At 34.1% G+C, this 23,908-nt stretch overlaps 1 protein-coding gene across 6 annotated transcripts in view; it reads left to right on the forward strand.

Annotated features, from left to right (window-relative positions):
- Positions 1-7,163: 7,163 nt before the first annotated feature.
- LOC110108893 (ubiquitin-conjugating enzyme E2 28) overlaps positions 7,164-23,908 on the forward strand; it is a 24,373-nt gene continuing 7,628 nt past the window's right edge. Inside the window, exons 1-5 of one of the 6 annotated variants that reach the window (XM_020839739.2) lie at positions 7,164-7,302; positions 7,388-7,513; positions 11,255-11,382; positions 17,394-17,498; positions 23,341-23,775. In XM_020839739.2, the coding sequence (XP_020695398.1) occupies positions 7,444-7,513; positions 11,255-11,382; positions 17,394-17,498; positions 23,341-23,484 (447 nt within the window). In that variant the 5' untranslated portion in view covers positions 7,164-7,302; positions 7,388-7,443 and the 3' untranslated portion in view covers positions 23,485-23,775. The other 5 variants (XM_020839743.2, XM_020839742.2, XM_020839741.2 and 2 more) reach the window with 5 other exon arrangements.

Genomic DNA, 23,908 nt, shown 5'->3' on the forward strand with positions numbered 1-23,908 from the left:
CAGCTGGAGAAGGCCTAAATCCGAAAGTTCGGCAGATTTATGGGATTGGCAGAAAAAGCGCGCCAAAGGATGAAATTGGCTAGCTTCGTAATGAGCAAGCTCCCGTCGTCTTCGTTACTTCAAATCCAACATACGAACGATGAAGAAGGCGTGACCTCGGATCCGACAACAAGGAACGTCGTCGAGGAGGCGAAGAATTTATTTAGCGTCTTGTTCAAAACTTACCCCAGCAGACTAATATCAAATATTTGGGCATCCTAATTGTCACTAAGATTTTATTCGGCACAATTTTCTTATTGACATCTAGAAATTTTTTGAACTAAAATTTTATGTAGTAGGAAGCTACTTTAAAAGCAATAAAAATGACGTCTCAAAAGAAGCCTAAGAGAGATTTGATTAATGATTTCCAACCTCTCATAAACAAAGTCACCTCTATTCTTGACAATTGGAAAGAAAAAACTCTCTTTAGCTTGCAAGTTTCAATTCCCCAAATTCAAATTATGGAATTTCATAGCTTTTTTATTAGAGGGGCTTCTATACCCAAGTGTTGTTTGAAACCTCTTAATAAGCTTTGTGCCAATTTTTTATTGCATTGTGACATTTTGATGAGAAATCTTTTCATTAACTTATTTCTTTCAGTGATCTCTGAGCACACGTGATTGGTTTGTAGCAAAATTATAGTGCAAAATTTTAGTATATTTCTCCATCTATATATTTAAGTTTAGTAATGTTATATATTTGATTATTTAGATTTGAATATATTGTTCATAGTTGAAACACTCAACCCATAACAACATTAAATTTCACATAATTACTAGCTACGAATATGGTAGAATTTTCATTGAACATTGTAATCAGGAAGGTTCAAATCATGTTCAAATAATATTTTAATATAATTCATAGAGGGTTTGAACATGATTCAAATATGATTTAAATAATATTAAAAAAATATTCTCCAGTATAGTTTAACTTAGATAAACCAATGTTGAAGAGGTTATGTTAGAATTGGCTATTATGGTTAGGTTAGTTTAGAGGTCTTAATTAGCTAATTCTATCTAGGCCTAGATGCGGAACAACCTCTCTCACTACTTCTAACCTGTTAAGATGTGTGAGATCAATGGTTAAGGTCAATTGGATTAATTAGTCCAAAATGGTCAATTGAGTAAAGGTTTTAAGGGTTTTGGGGTTAAGATGACACCTTGAGATTCAGCATTCAGTTTTAACATGTTCTAACTTGATTCAAAAGATGTGATTGCTTGAATCTTTGTATTTTGGACCCTTATGCATGCGTCTGAGAGTATTTTGTTATGTTGCACCGATACACCTATTTATGAAGGCGTGTTGTATCTGATACACCGATACACGGATACACCTCCGATACGGCACCGGTACGTGTCGGATACGGCTTTGCCGTATCCAATTAAAATACTATTTAATTTCAAAAGGATATGCATATCCGAGTGTCTGAGAGTATTCTGATAAGGTTAATTAAGAGAGATCCAAGCTCCCTTGGCCGTGTTTTGGGTCAAGGGGAGACTTGGGTTGTTTAAATGTCATATGTGTCAAGTATTTGACCTAAATAGGTCAATTTTGATCAAATCAAGGTTGGGTTGAACAAGTCAAGTGTTGACTAGGTTAAATCAAGCCCAAATGAATTAGGAATTAAGCTCAAGCGGATTTGAAATTGATTTAAATTCAAATAAGGGTGATTTGGAATGGTCTGGTCAACCAGGTTGACCCATGACCTAGATCTGGGCTCAACAAGTTTGGCTTGACTCACTGAACACAATGGAAGGGTCTTAGGGTCTAGCTTGGTCAATTTGAACAAGTCAACCCTCTTGACCCTAGTGTAGTGAAAAGCAAGGTCAACAAACCCTTCAAATGTGTGTCAATAAAATATTCTGCTAAGAAAATGATATTTCAACATTCACATCCAGACAATATCGACTCCCAATAACTAAACTCATATCATATCAGATAGCTTTTGAATTATTAACAATATTCTCACCAATCTCAATCATTTAAGGTCCTTAGATTCTCTTCTTAAAGTCATGAAGATCCTACATTTCATCTTGACATCATATTAATTATCACCACCCTATTGCCACTTGAAACTTGAAAGAAGTTATGCGTCCATTTCTCATCTAAAGTTGTGGATGTAATTTAAAGGTTTCTTAGAATATCATGACATCTCCCTGTTGTAGAACTTTGACACTTTTAAGGATAACGTAATCACTAGGGGCTCCACGCCTATCAATAATATGCTTCCTAATGGACGGCATGTTCCACTATTTCTATTATTCCCATAATCTATTGTTTATGGTTCTCTAATTATTATCATGCCAAACTAACCAAATGCCTATGAATATAGCATCCATGGGCCTTCTTCAAGGTGCACGAGTTAAATTTATATAAATACTCAGCTGTATTGTAGAGAGAGAGAGAGAGCGAGAGAGAGAGCCCTTGTAATCTTTTTTTTTTTTTTGTTTTAGTTTTAAATCTTTTTTTTTTTTTTGTTCTTTAGTTAGCGGAGTTATTTTCCCCTCGCTTTATAATGAATAGAGGCGTGATTGACCACACTAGTTAAAGCCCATTATGTGATATGCCTTCACTATACTTTCTCTGTTCTTTTCTTTTTTCTTCCTTTCTCTTCAACTTCCAAATTGCCTCTTTGCCTCTAACGACCAAACATCTCCTTTTACTCCCTCCTGTGAACCTGTTAGGACTTGAGTCCACTCGATAATTGACATCTCCAAATAACTTATCATCATTCATAACTAGTAACAATATAGGGCCAAAATCACAATAAATAAGATGTCGAAAAGAGTTGCAATCTCCACCAAACAAAAATAGAACATCCAATAACTATCAATATATATATGAAAAAATTTCCACATAAAAAAGGAAATTTGAGTTTATATGCTCAATAATGCTCAAAATTGGATAAAGGTGCTTGTTATTTCATTTGTTAGAGAAATAAGCTCAAAAGTTCTCGGAGGAATAAAATGCTTCCACACATGGCAACAAACTACGTTAGCAAGCCTAACCCGACTGAAATTATTTTGAATAACAATCGAATAATGTTCAAATAAATATCAATCAAGGTTGAGATCATGCATGATCAAAAATCGATTCATAATTGAATATTATTTGAATCTTAATCAAATATTTGTCATTGTTATTTGAAAAAAAAAAAGGTTTGAACATGGTTCAAATAAGGTTCAAATATGATTCAAATGACATTCTAATACACTTCAAATGAGATAATATTAAAAAATTATAACATACTTGAATTTCACATTTAAATATTATTCATTTAATATTTTATATAACGTAATAAATTCAAATGATGATCATAGCCGACAACACATGTAATTCAATCAAAATATGAGTCCAATAATGTTCGGACATGGTAGATACAGCTGATAATGATCACAGCATGCATAATGGAGTGAAAATAACAATCACTATATTATTGTGCAACCATTGGTTTAGTAATGGTTTTTTAAGAATCATAACTAATCAATACAAGAAAGCAATCGTGTCGCGGCAAACACTTGACCTTACAAATAACTTGACTATGACATTTAACTCTATATCGGCTACACCTAAATTGTATCGCATCCTTCTTCTCTTTAAAAGCCTTCTATTTTTCTATGGATGAACACTCCTAGGCTTCACTAATGAGGGTGATCCAATAGCTTTTTAATTTTATCTAGAACCTCCAAGGTATCTTCTTTTTCGATGGGATATATATTTTTAATGTACGCAGCTAATCATGCTTATTCTATAAGGAATTTTGAACATAAGTTATTATAATTAACATCTTAGTCCCAAGCTTGAGCCAAGGTATATTTGCATAGCAAATGCATGATAGTACATCAAAAATTTTATATGTATATTTTCTCTATTGCAAATTAAATGTCACTATTAAGGTCACCATCATGAATATGCAATTCAAATTAATTAATGGGATATACAATCATGTTTTGAGACTTATTTAGGAGTTTACCCAATACATTTTTAATTCCTTAGCTTTTTTTTTCTTTTTGCAATTTTACATATATAAACAAATATTACATTGCGCAGCTAAAATTTTTTTACAATGTTGTAACTAGATAAGAGCATATGCACTCCTGGTAATATTGTTGAAGCTCTCAAAAATACTAATTATCAAGTTATAATAATTTTTGGAGAAAAAGTATGAGCTCATTGCTCAAAGACAACTTCATTCTCAAAATAAGTTGCTACGGTTGAATTCTTAACACGTATTTTGTTAAACAGGTTAGAGAACTCAACTCTTTTATCTACCTTGCAAACCAAGTGATACTCCTCATGACAACTATTGACTTTGAACTTCATTATGATGTTCATTGTCACATGATAGGTGCAAGCTCTTTGGTGTGCCTCATAAAAAAAAAGAAAAGGTTAACAATGCATTGGTGATATTTTTATGTTTGTTAGAGACAAACACCAATTTCTCACTATGCCTATTAACTCCCTTAACTTTATCATGAATTACAACCATGACTCATTTGAGTCAACAATTGCAAATGCTATAGTATAAATTTAAGTATTGGCATGTTACACCATTGCCACAATTAAAGTTCCTCCACAACATGTACTCAAGAATGTTTCATCCATAATTAACACCAAAGAGAAATGTGATTATTTAAAATGTTCATCACCTATATTGTTAGAGATTAATAATTATCCCTTTTTTGTATAATATAACCATATATTATGGTGGCTTTTGAATGAATGCTTTGGGGGATCCTTTCATAAGGTTCCCCTTTCATATGATGACAGCTTTCTCATGACACCACCAAGCATTCTATTAAGGTAAATCAATGATATAGTCTCACTTAACGTCTGATATAACCATCACTAGCTTCATATTAGGGTTAAATGCTACGCATTTATCTTTGATCATTTGTCCAATAAGCCATAGTTGAGCTTGATATTGGTATTTAGATTTTATATCACATGTATAAAGTATGCTATGATAAAAGGCTTGTTATCTTGAACATATTTAAATTTGTAAGTTTTTTTGCTCGCAAGTTCATGAGTATATGTTTGAAGAGAAATAGATGAATTATAATTCTTTATCTTATTTCCTCACATTAAATTAAAAGTTTGTTTTATGGAATATACATATAACATTCATTTAAACTATTCTTTGTTATCAACTAATCGTGCAACACGTAATTCAATCAGAGATAAACTCAAGTGGGATGCTAAGAAATTATCAATCATTATATTCGAGATATTTTATACACTAACCTTATAAGCTTGGAGTTATCAATGTATTCCTCACATTGAATTATTGTATTCAGCCTTAGGTCCCCAACATATTGAATAAATGAGAAGACCTTAGCCATTTGCTACCTTCAAGAATATTATAGATTGAGGTTTGACATATCTTATAGACACTTAGGATATAAAGCATCCATTTTATCAAAAATAACTGCAGTGTGTACATCCATATTATCACCAATTCCTTACATTTGTAATGTCCACGTCATTATCAATTTTAGATTAAAAATGTCACTTATCAACATTTGCTGCTTACATATAGGATTAATGTGATAGCTAAAGGAAATATTTATATATATCTTCATTCATTTGCCCCATTTTTCAATGAATATCTAATCATCTTGCATTCATTTTTTCATTCTTCTCCATATAATAAAATGTTGATGCATGATGCATATAAAAAGATTTTAATAGTTTAAAACCCCATTGTTCTTTGAATATAGATAAAATTTAATTTAATCTTGTATGAACAAGTTCAAACATTGATCAAGCATGATAGAATAATGATTGAAACATGATTGAAAAATACTAAATATTAAATCGAATTCAAAAGGCATGATTGTATTTGACTTAAACCTAATTCAAACATCTATTTATTCAGGACATGATAACATATTCTTCTTCATCAAAAGATGATCGAACAATACTCAAATAAAGATCAAATAACATAGTATTTAATATATTAAAACATGTTCAAGAATAACATTTGAAAGAATGTTCATGCAAGTGTCCACTCTATGATTCTCTATCTAGCTTTACATTACAATCTTTGTCAAAATGATCAAATCTACACTATACGATGAGAACAATTTAAAATACTCATATATGTTTATAGCACCAATGAGTGAATAATCTCCGTAGGAAAAATTATTATGTGCGGATACTGGATGGCATATGGAGATTAATAATAACGCGCCACATCTCTTTTTTGCTCGGTACCGATGTGTACCAGATGACGCGGCACATTCTTGTTGGTCTCCAGACTATTGGTGTCCGCACATAATAATTTCTCCCTCCGTAGCAAAGAAATTCAGATGAAGATAAGATGATGGCTACAATATTAAAAGAAATAAAGCTGAAGTAAAAAGAATGAGATGCTTTTCCACATTTACAATGGGATATAAGTATAACAAGAACATTTTTGTCTTTTGAAAAAAAAAATAAACATATTTTTCTAAAAAAAAGAAGTAATCAGGATATATTTTCAATTTAGAACATCATAAAACATTTTACTTAAAAATTTCAAAATAAATACCTATCTAAAAGGATTAATTATTTTGTGTGGACTCCGAACGTCATTCGGAGACCAACCAAAATGCGCCATGTCACCATGTGCTCGGTAACATAGCTCGGTACCACTGATGTGACGCATTTTGATTGATGTCCTGATGACGTTCTACGTCCAATTTCGAGATATAAAAAATTGAGAATGACACCGACAGCAATAAATCTTTAGTTAATGCGTTTTCCTATTCAATATTTTTAATAAATTTAATTTTAAATTTTTTAATTATAAATTCTGGAGTCCACTAATAGTGGATCAGCGGATATAATTATTATTTTTTAGGGGAAAACGTATACAATTATTCATTTTCAACCACTTTAAAAAGTCGTCCGTCTAATCAATCCAACGATAGCCGTCCGATCTCGATCTTCTGGTCACAATTAAACCAGGCCTCCGCCGATCGGCTTTGAACGATCCATCCATTCACGAGGAAACCTCGCCGTCCGTTCCCGCAAAACTTATCTCTTTCTCGATCAGCACCGTCAATCATTCCCCCCGTCTAATCCACGCCCTACGTTTCCATCAAGAACCCAGTCCCCATCGGCCCATCTCCGCTATTACGAATTGGCCTTCGCAATGTGATCCTTTATATCCTGCCAGCCACAATGTTCAAAATAAACTATAAAGAAAGCTCCGCTTCCTCTTTTTCTCGCCAGCTCCCTCTCCCAACAGCATCTCTGAGGAGGCTCCTACTGGAATTCGTGAGTTGCACGTCTACTTCTCTCTCTCTCTCGATCTCGACCCTTGTTTTCTGTTTAATTCTTCTGGTGTTCTTAAAAACATCAGTCAGCCCTATCTCGGTTCAGATTGATCGGTGATTTTGAAGGATTAAGTGATCGCCGATGGCTTCGAAGAGGATCGTGAAGGAGTTGAAGGATCTACAGAAGGATCCACCGACCTCTTGCAGCGCAGGTAATTAGATCACTTGCTCGCTTTATGTTTGTTTCATTACCACAGATCCTATAGGAGGTCAGTGCTTGTGCGAGTTAGATCTGGATCTCGGTGCTTTTTTGTGTTTTGGAGATGCGAATCTCTTGGTCGAGATTGCAAGTTATAATTTTTGCAGGAAATTTTTGATTTTTGGAAGGTACTTGAGCTTGATATGGTTAACCTGATACCTTTTTTTTCCTCGTCGGTTGTTGTTCTGAGACTTGCATGCTACAATCTTTCTATTCAAGTAAGGGGGATAACGTGAGCGACTTGATTGTCATTATAGGACATAAGAAGGTAAACAGCCGCAGGAATAGTCCTAGATGGCTAGGTTCTGCGGTGTCTGGCTGTCTTGCTTCATAAAGTACTCGAAAACGCTTAAGTAGTCAAAGTCTTATATTCTGGTTAAAGCTATCCAGTATGTGAAGGTGTACGTGAACACTATTGCTTTGCTGGATGTAATTCTAATTTATGATTGTTCCATGTATTGGGGGCTTGTGCCATATTAATATATATTTTCTTGTGCTGATGGTGATCTATGTTCGTTAGTGTCGTTAGGGTTACCTTAGATTAAGCTGGTACACTAAGTTTGTACAAATCGCAGGGAACCATTACTGTGCACATTTTGACCCTTTTTTTGTTGTTTGGAGCTTATTTTGAACAGCAGGTTTGAATGAATTATGCATCTTGGAGTTGCCTGAAATTCATTAAACAAGGATGTGTTCTTTGTTATTTTTTAATATCTGCTTGGGCTTGATTATGTATTTTGTTCAAGTATGCTGGAATTTATGGGTTAGCCTGTATTTGTTGATGATAAAGTTTTGCATTTTATATTATTTTTGGTTCATTTGGTGAGTCTTCTTGCATGATTGCATTTCCACCTTGTGTCGATTTCTCAATTATTCAAACTATTTATTGATGTGAAAAATATGCATTGCATGCAAGTTGTGACCTTGACTGATGTGCAAGGATTTAGGGTGTATCATTAACATATATACCAACTTTTCTGATTCACCTTGCATGACTTGTTTGGTCGGTGGAAACTGTGTGGTTTCTGAAGTCATGCTGAATGTTAAGTTCTCTTTTAGTTACATTATTCCGGCTTGTATTACCAAGTACGCCACACATATTAGGCTTGCTGGTCTTATGCTGTTGTATTGGAAAGTCATGTTCTTGATATTGCCAAGATGATATATAATCATTATTAACATTTCTTGTTTACAAGAAGATAATTCAATTGAAGCTACCGAATTTATTTTATTTTGAAATTATATATGTGCTTTTTTCTGGTGTGATTAAATTTTTGGGAACATTTTGGTGCGTTCTTGAATCATTTTACATTCGTATTATTGAGTAGATTTTTATTTGAATTGTTTGGACCTTATGCAGTTAATCATTAGGTTATCATCAAATTATCATGATAATACATATTAATTTGTTCCAAGTGGTGGTAGATGCAGTAATTCGTATGAAGATAATACTGTTGAGTTTGGTTTATCAAGTAATATGAAAGTTTACTTAAATATTATAGTGTTTTTGTTATTTCTTGTTAGTTTCAATTGAATGCTGAGAATTAATCAAATGAGAGGTGATCATGAGCGATAAAATAACAATATGACAAGCATATGAATGCAATCATAGGTGGTTTAGTGCCTTTCTCTTAAGGCGCTAGAGTGATAGTGGATTGGCTGAACTATGTGTGAAGGAGATGCTTGAAAGTGCACTTAGGTTTTACTTTTCCACGGAGGGGGATTGTCTACAAGAGAGAATTGAAAGGAGCATACAACCTCACAGTGTATGATGACAGAAAGGTATTGACCTTATAATCCACAAAGAGATTGCCCTTTGTGTGGAAGAGGGTAAACAACTCTACAATAATCATGAAAGGGAGAGCAGAAGGAATTGACCGAAGAAACAAGCTTACATTTTCTCAACAATTAGAAGGAGAAGGCCATGTTAGACTTATGATACCCTCAAAGGGTATATGCCATGACTAGATAAGAAAGCATAGTTTATGACTCCACAACCATCAGAGGATACTTCATAGATCTTATTTCACCACTCAAAATGCAAGCCCACCTAAATCTAATGCAGTTAATGGGGATATGTGAGATTAATCATCTACTTGCTAGGAAGATGTTCACTACCCAAATCATGAGAGATTGGGAAGTTAGACAATAGTTCTTGACAAGGAATTTCTCTAAATTCCATCAACACAAGTTCTAAAGCCATCTCATTTAAGTCTCAATTTTTTACAACATAGGTTAGATTGATAGGTTGGAAATAGGTCTTACAAACTCACTCAAAGTATGTCTTAGGATTTTCAAAAATTGGTGCCCAAAGAGAATGGAGTAAAATTTGAAATGGATAAGATGAATGATTTTATTGTTATGACATAAAACAACATTAGATAAAGCGGTGACTCACTCACCTAAAACTATGGGTACTTGCTCACCTAAAAAAATAAGGAATCACTCACCAGTTATATTGGGACTTACTCGAATAGGTGGAATCCCTTACACCCTCATTCTTATGCTATTAATGAATCCTTATGATATATATGTCTATTTAATGTCTAAAAAACTAAACTCTTAGTTTATTAAGTGATATGGTTGGTGGTTGGTAGGTGATGTTTGCTAAGGATAATTAATTTTTAATGGACAGTTTATCGTTCTCATCTTCATGGAAGAAATTCGGCCTCAAATGTGATATTTGATGAAGCAACTTCCATATCATTATTGATCAATGTCTTTTGGAATTTGTCATGCTATGTTTAGAAAGGTAGAGGTAGAACTAAACAGACTTGGTTAGAAAATATTAGAAGTGTCCTTTTTTATTAGATCTAAATGAGAATTAGACTCTTAACCAGACACAATGGAGAAAAATGATTCATGTAGCCGATCCCACAAGTGGTATAAAGGCTTGATGTTGTTGTTGTTGTAATGTCTTTTAGAATTTCTCTAGCCTAGATATGGTGAAAATCCACTTTGATACCAATTTAATGTAGCCTAAAAGAAATGAAGTAAGATTGAAATTAGATAGGAGGAAGAATTTCATCGCTATAAAAGAAAAATTACATGAGATAAGTAGGGATTCAAGTGCCCAAAATTACGTGAAGTCACGCATTGCATTTGGGAAACCACTGACCTAAGGGAACTCACTTACAATTACATTGGGGATTTACTTACCCAAAAAAATATGATCTCTCGCTCTCATATTATTAAGCTCTAAAACCCCTCCATATCCATGCCTTCTTATAACCTAAAAATATACTCTTAGCTAATTAAATGAAATGGTTTCTAGGGGGTTGGTGGTTGTTGGGAATTATAATTTAATAAGATGTTTGGTATTCAATGGATATTTCGTCAAAGTCAGCATGCCAATTTCCACGACATATACATATGAACTGGCCATACCTACATGAAGCTTCTATCAAAGAGTGATCTAAAAATGGGTTAATTTACATAAACCCCATCATTGTGGAGAGACGCTATGTAAGTTTACTGTTGCTTGTAAAATGCCATTTTTAATCGCAATTTTGCTTGTCATGCTTTATGAGAAGCTCAATTTTTTGTTTTCTCTAGTGCTTTTAACGCATTAGTACTACCAAATTACCACAAATCTATTGATCTTGGTTACTTTGACAACTAATTATTGAGTTTACGTTTTACCTTTTATTTATTTCCATTACACCTATATATGATTTGCATGCAAAATCATCAGGTCCTGTGGCTGAAGACATGTTTCACTGGCAAGCAACAATAATGGGTCCACCAGACAGCCCATATGCCGGAGGTGTCTTTCTAGTTACCATTCATTTCCCCCCAGATTACCCTTTTAAACCACCTAAGGTATGTTGGTACAACATTTCTTGAAAAGCTATACGTAAAAGGCTTGTTAAATGCCGTGTTTGTAAAATGTAATTTTTCCTGTTGTATATGATGTCCTGGACAATTTAAGCGTCTGTTGTATTTGTTATCTACTTAGCCATTGCTTATTATCATAGAAATAGATAATAACTTATTTTGATATTTACTTGTCTAAAGAAATTAATAGTTTACTTTTTATAATGCTTTAAATTTATGCTTCTAGTGTTTGAATTGACTTGACATTTGTAAGGTGATGCAGGACTAATTAGATACGATGAATATGTAGTTATTTAGGCATTGCACAACTCTTAGATTAGAATAGTTCCAGGAAACAATTACTTAGCAATTCTCAACGAAGATTTAAAACCCATTAGGAAATGATTTGCTTAAGTGAGATTACATGCTCTAAAGCATCTATCACTTTTCTGGTAACCATCACCATATATGAGATCCGTACTTGTTCTTTCTCTTCATCGTTTTATCTATAGTGTAAGAATTCCGCTATAGGAGAGAAGAGATTCCATATTTGCAGATTTTTCTTGTTATATTCATGGTTTGTCTAAAATGGCTGAGGTAAGGATCAATCTTTTTGATTAGACATACGATTCAGATAAATTATTTAAAAGGAGCACTCTTTTAGCTTTCCAGAGTATGTATTTTATTAAAACAAGGTTAACTTGATTTCTTAAATATTTTAGCAAAGTGTTGCGGTGTATTTGAATATTTTTTTAGGCTTAAACAATTAGCAGCCAAGCATTATTTGTCTTCTTATAGTATCAGTCTATTTAATCAATGTTCTCAGGTAAAAAATTAAGCGTGAGTAAAGCTATAATTTTCAAAATATATGGATCTAGCTTATTACAGAGCTTTTGAGTTTGAAGAAAATTATGGCTATCCTCCTAGTAGTGCTGATGCACCTTTTCTTTATACTTTTTAATGAAAAAGTTTTTCTCCCCTAACCTGGAAGACATATTTTTAAGGATAATATCACTAATTGCTGAATTTGATTATGTTGAAGAAATTATAGTTTATGAATATTCTTTATAATTTGAATTAGACGTCAACAAAAATTTATTGTTAATTAAGTAATGATTCTATGTTTAGTTTTTTTAAATCTGATTTCACACTAAAACCTACTCAAGAATATGCACCAGAGTTTACTCAATAACATTTTGATGAACCTGAAAAACTCGGCACGACTGAGGCTTCGATTGATTGGGAGTTTTTGGTGCTTATTCCGTTTTAAAACGACAAATTTATTTCTTCTTTACTGTTTGGTTCGTCAAATCACGTTCCCAATAACTTATTTTTCTTCATTTTTCTGCTGTTTTGAGAAAGTTTATATATATGCTTATCCGTCAGAAAACTCCATTTTTTAAATCAATATTTTTCAAAACTATCTTTTACAAAAGTAGGAAATAACCAAACAAAGCCTGAAAGCATGAATTTGAAATTGAATATGAGATTATATCTAAACTTAAACTTGAATTAAATTCTAAATCCATCCTTGAATTTAATTTTGAAGTAAGCTTACTTTTTGAAAAATTAATTGGATAATCTGATTATACAAATCTTGTTGAATTATCTTTTGAAATGATCTTTCCATTTTTTTATCAAACTAATATTATTATTTTTAGTTTCCTAGGTTCTTGGTTTACCAGTTCATTAAAAGAAATGATTGAGAAAGTCAAATTAACTACGTCAACACATCCCATAGATTAGGCCATGATTATTGCCTTCAAGAAAACCTGTGATTAGAAAGACATTTGTTTGGTTGAGTCCTACGTTCTATTATTCATGCTTTATTTTTAAGTCATTTGAAGTATTTTTGATTTAGAAAGTTTGTTTGTTCATCTAATGTACATTTCATATTGGTTATTAAAAAAATATTATTGGAATCAAATTTTTTATAAATATAAGGTTTATTGTTTTTCTATCCTTTTGGAGTTATTTATAAGGTTTTCCATTAGAATGCATATAAGAATTTCTTCAAAACTCCTATCTACATTACATTTTATTGTATTGTTTTAATTTTACTCATTTGTATAATGTATATGAAGATATTAATTTCCAAACTAGCTGTTAATAAATGCAATTTTAAGACTCTACATTTCAAAAGGAATAGGAGATGTGAAAGATTTGCTTTCGTGACATATAAGAATTAACTAAAAAATTGGATATATAATATGCAATAAGTTGAGATGCATGCATGTATTTTGAAAATTAGAAAATTACGATATTAATCTAGTTTTAATGTATATTATTTGATTTTGTCATGAACTATTAAGCAGTACTTTGGATTTGTCTCCCTTTCTTTTTGGGTTTGAGATGAATGACACGTGATCCTAAATTTTTGGAAGAAGGCCTTAGATATTGGATTTATGATGATTTTTTTGATAGAAACCTTAGATCTAACATCTGATATTTATTTGTCTCCCTTTCATTTTAAGTATATATATTTAAAATTAATAATTTATGCCCATCAAAATTTTCATGTTTGTTTGAGACATTGCATGTTAGATTGGCATTAAAAAGCCTAAACCCAAAAAGTCTTATGGCTATGTTGTTAGAGGAAGTCGAAAAATGTTGTCACGGAGTGGAAGGGAAAGAGTGTGTTAGTTTTGTGTGGAATTTGATTTTGTTGATCAATTGGGTTGTATTGTTGCAACGGACCTCAACTCAGTTTATCGTGTTCGCTGGGGGGTGCCCCCTCCCCCTGCAGAGCACTCGAAATTGTTTTTACCTAAAACTCCTCGGTGCTGTGTACCTGAGCGCCCCGATGTTGCAAAGTTTGCTGGGAGAAACAACAGAGAGAAGAGCGCCGCAATGCTGTATTCTCGGCTCTGCAGCGCTATCGGATGGATCAAATGATAGAGGTTGAGCGCCACAGCGCTTCTAGGTAGACTAAACAATTTTCTTTTCATTTTTCTTAAGGTTGGTATCCCTTGGTGTTATTAACTTGACTTTTTCTTTTATTTTTGTGTGAGAATGGTGTTAAGTAAGAAGAGAAGCAAGAGAGAAGAGAGATTTATACTTATTTCTCCTAATTTTCATAGTGGATTTCTTGGTGTGGCGTGGCTCCGTGGTTTTTTCTCGATTTCAAAAATTTTCATATTAAATCCTAATGTCCTATACTTTCCGCTGCTTTTTCTATTTTTCTTGTTTTTTTTGTTGCGTTGTTTTACTTCCATCACCAATAGAGAGCTAGGGCCATGTATACTGATAATCTCTTGATTTGGTTAGCCTTTATGTACAAGAATGTATGTTCAAGGCTTGGTTTGGTTGTTGGACTGTACAAAATGAAAGTTACTTTGCTCATATACAAAATTGATTAGCTTAAGTTATAGGGCGGTGCACATTAGAAGGCATGGACTTTATGCAGTTCTCACAGAAATCAAAACTATGGAGACAGGTTTTTGAAAAGTAACACTTTAAATCTAAAGAAATCCTATAAGAGTTGATCTTACAGTCAGTGGTTAAGTTTAAATCAGAATGATAATTATGTCAATTGTCGTGTACTTTTTCTTTTCTTTCAGATATGTTAGATTTATTTCTGGCCAAGAATGTTCTCTGCTCTAATAGGTATGAATTGGTACTGTCATGTACTCACGATATATGATTTTTGAGTGGTGATTGTGGACAAGCTGGTTGATTGGTTAATCATTTGCAGTTATTAAACTCTTTCATTATCTTTGAGGCAGTTGTAATTTTAGATGAATTCAGCTTTATTTAAGGAAGAAAAATTCAGTCCATGGAATGAATAAGAAAGTATAATGCCTTCCCTAGCTAGTTGTTGTTAGGCTAATGACGTTGATGATGATCCATACTTGATGACAGTAGTTTAAAGTTTAAACCATCCATTAGATGCTCTTCATTAGGAACTTTTAACTGGTCAGACAGTAGTTTAAAGTTTAAACCTTTCATTAGATGCTCTTCATTAGGAACTTTTAACTGGTCAACAGCGGCGAAAAGGTTACGAGATTGCAAGTTGGACATCTTTTTATTCCCAAGTACTTCCAATCTGGATTAAATAAAGATTTCCAATCGTGCAATAAATTACATCGTGGCTGGAAGCCTAAAGTACAAGTAGCCACCTTTCTTACATTCAACCATGGAGTTTGCATACTGTAGCGTATAATGATTTTATATGAACAAGATTTATGTGGTTAGTGGCGATGCTTAGTAGCCCAGCGGTAGATAAGCTTTGGCCTAAGCTTCTTTATGGCCAGCCTTGTTGACTTGACAATTTCTCAGAATGATTAATTTTATGAAAACTTGTCATCTTTAAGTAGTATTCAGGATTTATAATGCTTGAATGATAATGATTTTAAATATAGAATGGAATTGGTTTAAATATTGTCCAGAATGGGTTGGATTGTGCTGGACTGTGCGAAGTGGATTTTGTGCCAAGCTGATCTTTAAACCTTTCTGTGGTTTATAAAAAATATGCTGCTAGCAACCTTGTTGAGGTCTGATTCAGTGTGAGAAAAAGATATATTACTGATGCAGGCATGCGTGCATTCACAATCATATCTTTTACTCGCAGAGTTGCAGTTAGTCAGAAGTTTGGAAAGTTGTATATACTTGGTCTATTTGTTTTTTTTTTTTTTTTGGCAGCCAAAAAGATGGTAAAGTGATTGAATATATTGGACCTTTTCATTGATTATTCTTATTAAAAAGAGAATATATTGATTTGGAAATGAATTGTGTTGTAATATCTTGAGTTGCAGTCATTGATAAAATGGGCAGGGGCATGTCTTTGATGGTAAACACTATTTGCTTCCCAAATCCTTCCTTGCCTTTTCATTTTCAGAGATCAACAGACTGCTCAATTTAGTTCTTGTAACAATTCACCTTGATGTCATAAGATATTCAAAATTTCTCTTTATCATGGGCCAGTTCTTACCGTCCCACTAATCATTTGAGTTTTCTCATGCACCGTATTTTTGGTTTTAATCTTTATGCCTCCTCCCTCTCCCCTGCGCTACTGGGAAATGAAAAAAAAAAAAGATCTTTTTAGATTGGCAAAATTAACAGTCATCTTTTATTGGCTCTCATTCTTTTTCCCTACATTTTTCTATGGGGCAGTGGAGTGCCTCAGGCCATGGCCCGTGTTATCCTTGTAGTTGCTTGTTTACTCGCTCCATCTGCTTCCTTTTGTTACAAAAATTCTCTCAAAACTAAAACTATTTAGGGTGAAAAAAGTGAAAAATTGCTACTCACCGTAGTGAAATCTTTCTCAGAGTAGATAATTGTTTGCATGCTATCAAATTGCATTTTAAAATGAGGCAGCAACTCTTCATTTTTTCAGCTAGATTGCCGATGGATGCACAAATAGGAATACTTATTCCCAATTTATTGGGATATTCCTGTTGTATTTTGCAACCATTTTTTTTCATCTGAGAGTATTTTTCTATTTGTTAGACATCATCTTATTCCATGGGATCACAAAACTGTACAAAAATAGTGTGAAATTTGATCTACAATCATGGAAGAGCAACCTACAAATATAAAAGTCTATCAAAGAAGAAGAAGGAACCAAAGACATTCAACATTGACACTACAATTAAAAAACGACAGTAGCCCATCTACGGCAAAGCAAAACAATATGATTTTGGCCATTAGGTCCACACATATGGTTTATCTAGCAAGTACTAATTTTATTTCTTAACTTTCATCATATTTTAGCATTAATGTTATATAGAACAGTTCTGTATTCTCGTATGTAGTCTTTTTGTTTTCTAAACCGGTTCTTTATTGTAAAACCGGTCTACTCAATTAGTTTAAATACCCTCTTGTTGTAAGAAATTGATCATGGGATGAATAATTTTCTGAAATCTCTCATCTCTTGGGAGCCTGCACCCACTCTAAAGGTGCTTTTCCTTCTTGTATTGCCAAGAAGCATAACACTACATTTTTTTTTTTTTATTTGCTAGCTCGATGGTGAATCTGGCTATGGGTAGGCTATCACTTACTCGAGTTGGATGTTGCAGGTGGCATTCAGGACAAAAGTCTTCCACCCAAATATCAATAGCAATGGAAGTATTTGCTTGGACATTTTAAAGGAACAATGGAGCCCTGCATTGACAATTTCTAAGGTTAATAACTTTTTTTTTTTTTTGCTAAACACTTATTTTGATTGAGTGGGTCACATCTTTTCACCAGATGCATGCATTAACGTCATAATTGAGATTTAAGTTATAATGCGAATGTTTGGGAAGCATCACATCCTAGGCTTTGTTACTATTCCTCTTTGTTAGACGTTAATGATTCTTTTTCATAGGTTTGCGGTATGAGTTAAGGCAATAATATGAATAGATATAGTCTTGTAGATGCTGTTGTTTTCAGGATAATTTATTCTTCCATAGCATTACATTTGAATCTGATTAAAAGTTTTGATACATAAATACTATTAATCAATTGCCTAAGCATCCATGCTGCTAACTAAATTTCTTTCTTAGCATCCAGGCTGCCAACAAAGTTCCTTGCCATTTTATTCTGACTGTAAGGTTTGCTTTTTCATTTCAAAAATTGCATGATTAATAATTAAGAATTTTCTGATGTTTTGATGAAATAATAAAATCACCTAAGAAACCGTAGGGCCTTGTATTTTGCTGGCATATTTTTAAAATCAACGGATGTTGAACAGATCCCATTGGTTGGCGTCAAGCGATGATTATTGAGGAATGTTGACATCAATCAGCCACTGTTGTTGGTTGATGTTATTTGGCGAATGTCTGGTGTTGTTGGCCGACAAGTTTGACGAAGGGTGATGGTGGGACTTGGATGTTGATAGACTTTGGTTGGCTACAAGCATCGAGCGATGTTGGTTTGTTTTGTGGGTTGATTGGCATTGGTGATGGGTGATGAGATTGCATCTGGAATTAAACATTGATGAATGTCAATAGTTGGACATCACAGAGGTCAAGAATTATAAGCATGCGGATGTTGAGAGTTGGATTTGTTGGACAAAATGCTTATTTGAGAGAAGTGATGATCACAAGAATGAGAAAAATAATTTGCTTGGAGCACGCCAACAAAAGAACGCAAGAGAATTTATATGATTTAGTGAGATCCAATTATGTTTATAGCCTTGCAGAGCTATATTTGTCCACTAGTCTAGATATTAAAACATGATACTACAATGTGCCCTCAAATCCTTTTTTTCCTCTATTTTTATCTCTCTTTTTTCCTCTCCAAAGGTGAGCTTGATTTCTCCATTGGTTATGCTTATCTAAGATGGAGAAAAGCTTGCCGCCTTTTATGTTGGTCCACCTCAATAGTCATTAGTCTCCGTGATATTCGCCAATTTCCTCTTGAGAAGGCTTATGACTTTCAACCATCGCCTCCATCTATTCAGTAAACTTTGCTGATCACTTAATTGAGAAACCCCCTTATATGACATTAGCCACAGTATTCTTATCTCCTCCGATACCTCCATCTACCATTTATGGAGGAGAAGAATAAGTGATGTCTTTCAACACCATAGAACCATCTCTTTATATATTATACTTAAAGGTGGTAAGTAACAAACTTGTATATATTAGGTTGGATGCTAATTGCTAAGTAATGATGGTATATAATGTATTAAGTACATGGTGGTAGTTAACAAACTTGTAGGAATTAGATAAAGGGTAACATGTAACATGCTTGTTTAGTTTAATTAGAGGGTGTTAGATAACTATTAAGGTTAGATAGAGAAATTTATCTCCACATTTTTATGATATCTCAGAGATAAATTTTTTGATGTAGTGTCCTAAAAGAGTCATTTCTATGTAGCACCCTCTTTTAATCATCAATAGGGACTCATCGAGGCTTTATAGTGCCTCTGCTTTTAGTGTTAAATCTATCAGCCTTGTCCATAACATTTACTTTTTGTCTTGTTGATTCATGATTTGATATACCATAACACCCTTGGTTACCTTGCAATACTCGCATAAACATGAAAGTTTGAGATATTGTATTTTTCATTAAAATGCTCAATCAAGATCAAATCCCTTTTCAAACCAGGAGCATGCCTTACATTGTGAATCTTCTATATTGTCCTATTATCAGTGTTGATTTTCACATCACCAACTCCCTTAATATTTAAAAGTGCACCATGCACAAGTTGAACCTTTTTGCAATCTCTTCACTTTACAACATTCTTAAATTCATCATTTAATTCAAATTGCATCCACCATTACTTTACAACATTCTTAAATTCATCATTTAATTCAAATTGCATCCACCATTCCTTTGCGGATAGTCTCTTTTCATGCAGTTAGTTTTGCTAAATCGCCAACATTCACTAACATGACCTTTGAATTGTCTCCTCTTCAAAGATTCAAATCTACCTCCGTTTTTTTTTCTCTTCATGCACTTTTCTTCTTCTTCTTTCCAGTTTCAGAACAATAGAAGGGCCTTCACCTGATTCTCGTCTCTTGACGTCCCATTTAGGATCATGTCACATACCATTGAGCTTTAATTTCATAATCCCACATGAATTATTTACTGTTGTCAGTATTTCAACCCAACTTTTTGGTTGCGACTTGTGATGATAATAAGCTCAATGAACTAGCTTCATCATCAAAGTTGATATTAATTGAGTTCAACTGTTTGGATCAAATTGAACTCATTGATATGCTGATAGTAAATATTTGAAGATTTCAAGTAAATCTTATCAAGAGAGCAAAAACAGCCAGAAATCTCTACAATTCAAATGGAAAACCAGTGAAAAATAGTAATTTTATTGCAAGAAAATAAACTATGGAAGAAAAGAACAAGATGCAATTGATCCTCTATTCGAGAGGAGGATCGATCTCTCCCAAATCTCTAGACATTGCTAGAGCCCAAAGAAAACTTATGAGATCTCAAATTTTAGCCAAATCAAGATGCCATAATCCTAGGAAAACAAACTATTTAATAAATACAATTCAAAAGGAAATCTCTTAACAGTCCATACATTCAAATTTCCCTCCTAACTCCCTAAAAAATCTTTCATAAACAAATTTTCTGGAATCGACGGCTCATTTGATGCGTCAAGGAGGTGGAACTTCCGCCTATTTCGTCCGTAAGTTGGTCCCATATGGACTGGCTGGATCGGTCTAGTGGAATGGTCTAACAAGACTCCTCTTCCAAAGTACCACTTTGTCCTCAAGGTGGAACAAATCTGGTGCTAAAGCACTTGACTAATAACATTATATTGAAAAATGGACTGACACTAGGTCGAACGATCCTTGCCTCAAGCATCTCCCTAATTAATCTCTCAATATCTTTGCTCTGGATTTAGGGATGACGGTATAGACGAACACTGATTGGTGGGACTCCTTCATTCAAGATGATAACTTACTCGCGCTCTTGCGAAGGATTCAACCCTTGAACTTGTTGGAATACCTTTCGATACTGTTGTAGGGGTGGTAGAATCATGTCTGATGCTTCTATCTTCTCTCCTTGGAAGTGCCTCCAAAAGTAGCATCCCCTCTTCTTCCCCCACCATTTCCACCCCCTGAGTCCCCCTCATTATCCATATATTAGGATTACTCATATTTTCTTGTCCAGTCAACGATGCTCTCACCTTCGATGTCTTCGGTTTGGTTTGGCCCTCAGGCAGCTTCTTTATCATCTCCTCCATAATGACAAATTTTTCATCGATCTTCTCATGAAGGGCTGAAAATAACTTTTTGAAATCTGAAGTCTTTTCTACACAATCTGATTTCAATTGTCCAATCTCGCCTTCCAATACTTTTATTTTTCTTCCATCCAAGGGTGCCCGGATCGAACAACTCTGATACCAATTTGATAGGAAACACTTGAAGATTTTAAGTAAATCCTATAAAGAGAGCAAAAACAGCGAGAAATTTCCACGATTCCAATGTAAAACTAGTGAAAAATAGTAATTTTATTGCAAAAAAAAAAAAACAGAAAAATAACAAGATACAATTGATCCTCTATTCTAGAGGAGGATCGATCTCTCCCAAATCTCTAGACGCCGCTAGAGCCCAAAAAAAATCTATGAGATCTCAAATTTCAGCCAAATTCAAGATGTTTTAACCCTAGGAGAACAAATTATTTAATGAATTCAATTCAAAAGGGAATCTCTAAACAGTCCCTAAATTCAAATTTCCCTTCAAACTCCCTCAAAAATCTTTCCTAAACATCTTTTCTAGAATCGGCGGCTCCTTCGGCATGTCAAAGAGGTGGAATTTCCGTGTGTTTCGCTCGTAAGTCGGTCCCGTATGGATCGGCTGGACCGGTCTAACATATGCGCCGCCACAAAAGTGCATTTAGCAAACTTGAGGTTAAAAAAATTATTATTAGATATATCTTATTTGTCGTTGAAGCCTTCCTGTACATGTTTGACAGAGCTTTCATCTCCTTAGCTATAGGACACTCTCTTGCAATATGCTTAAGGCAGCATTCTTTATTTGTGAAGCATTCAATTCCTAATGCTTGTCTATCCAAGAGATCTTGGAATTCTTGGCTCATAGTTGTGGGCTTTGACTTCAAGGGAGATGTATGTAATTTGTTTTTTGGTATTGTAATCATCGATCTATAGCTTTCAGTACCTGAAGTAGTTGCCATCATACCAAATGATCCTCGCTTCCCCATCTTCATATGTCATTACTAATATTGTTCCATAGACTCCAAAATTTGCCCTAGCACTGCTACTAGTTTGTAGGTAAAATCTTGCCTGCGAGTACTCTGAGAATCAAAAAAGTAGTTTGCAAGAACACCAACAAAAGAACACAAGAGTTTATATGGTTTAACGAGTTCCACCTAATTCGACAACGATACAAAGAAAATTGTTCATTCGTTAAGAGGCAAAAACATGATACAAATATTTAACATTAAATCTTTTCAACTTTTATCTTATTAGTATTCTTTATCCCTCACGTATTTTCTGTCCAAATTTGAATATGATTCTTCCGCTGACTATTCTCATAAGTCGTCTCATATGTTAGACTACTTTATCAGTCATCATCCCTATGATTTTTCTAATTTAATATTGAGAAGGCCTAGGACTTCTAACTGTCATCTTCAACTCTTCAGTGGTTGAGGACCTCTTGGGCTTCATTTAGAATGACGTTCTTGCTGCTTTGTAAAAGTGTAGTGAAAGTAACTTTTTGAAGTTGTTATAGAAAGCATATTCTTAGTGTAATTTTTTTAAAGCAATAAAAAAGCAACAACCAAATATAAATTGTGACTGCGGTATAAAAACAAAGCAATAAGAAAACGGTCTCAAACGAAGCCTGTCTCTGATCACTTGATTGACCACCCCTCTAGCTCTTTCTCAAACTAAATGTTAGTGTAAAATGAGTAGATGCCTTTCTACACACATTGAACTATCTTTTTTATGATACTTGGTTTATAATAAACTTGTATAAATCAGATAGATGCTGGTAGATAATATATGCTTGTAGATGTTAGGTGGAGGGTGGTAGATAAACAATGTGTTGGTAAGGTAAAGATTGATAGGTAACCTTTTTTAGATCTTAGGTAGAGGGTGGTAGAGAACTTGGAGATATAATTTTGCTTTATATCTCAATGCAACCTCAGCCAGCATCACTCAACTTTAGATGTCGGGTGACATTGTTCCTATGCATATGCGTTGTATCTAGGAGCACTTGGTCTTCTAACGAGAAATTATTCTATGCGGACACCGGACCGTCCGGAGACGAATGAGAGCGCGCTACGTCACCTGGCCCACAACGTTACACAATACTTGTACAAAACAAAAAATGATGCGGCGCTCTCTCATTCGTCATCGTATGCCGTAAGGGATCCACAGAATAATTAATCCTTATTTTTCTAACGAGGCTTTGGGAAGTGGTAAAAATGCTGAAACTTTGGAGTTGGACGTCTGTAGAACATGCATCACTGGCATATTTCTTTATCATAGTCTTTTGTCTTTCATGATTTTGCGCAAATTTGATGGTGTTTTGCAATTCCCTTTGTTAGGTTCTACTCTCCATCTGCTCCTTATTGACGGACCCAAACCCAGACGATCCCTTGGTCCCGGAGATTGCGCATATGTACAAAACAGACAGGGCCAAGTATGAGAGCACCGCAAGGAGCTGGACTCAGAAATACGCAATGGGCTAGCGGTTTGCTTCAAAGTCCGGGATTCATTGTGGCTTTTTTCTGCCCTGTTATATTAATTTGGCATGTCATTGTATTACTTATATGCATGAATGTAAGAAAGTGGTCATGTTATTATTCTCCCTGAATAGGAAAGCCCAAATTGCCTCTGTAGTATGTAGGAGGTGAAGATATTCCATCTTCATTGGTAATTGTTTAAATGGAGTCTTGAATTATAGATCCTGTTGTTGCTTTGCATGTGCTGTGTATTGGAAACTATTGCATTAAAAGTTTTATCTTGTTATGTTAGGGTTCTAAGCCGACAGGTAAAAGAAAGCATATAGTGTCTTGTTATTTCTTTGAATTGCCCAATATGTCATGTGGAGTCATGAAGCTATATAGACCATCTTCTATTCTAGAAAAATTAGTCTGTGCGGACGCCAAACGT

The sequence above is a fragment of the Dendrobium catenatum genome, unplaced genomic scaffold (genome assembly GCF_001605985.2).
Source record: "Dendrobium catenatum unplaced genomic scaffold, ASM160598v2 fragScaff_scaffold_1297, whole genome shotgun sequence".
NCBI lineage: Eukaryota > Viridiplantae > Streptophyta > Magnoliopsida > Asparagales > Orchidaceae > Dendrobium > Dendrobium catenatum.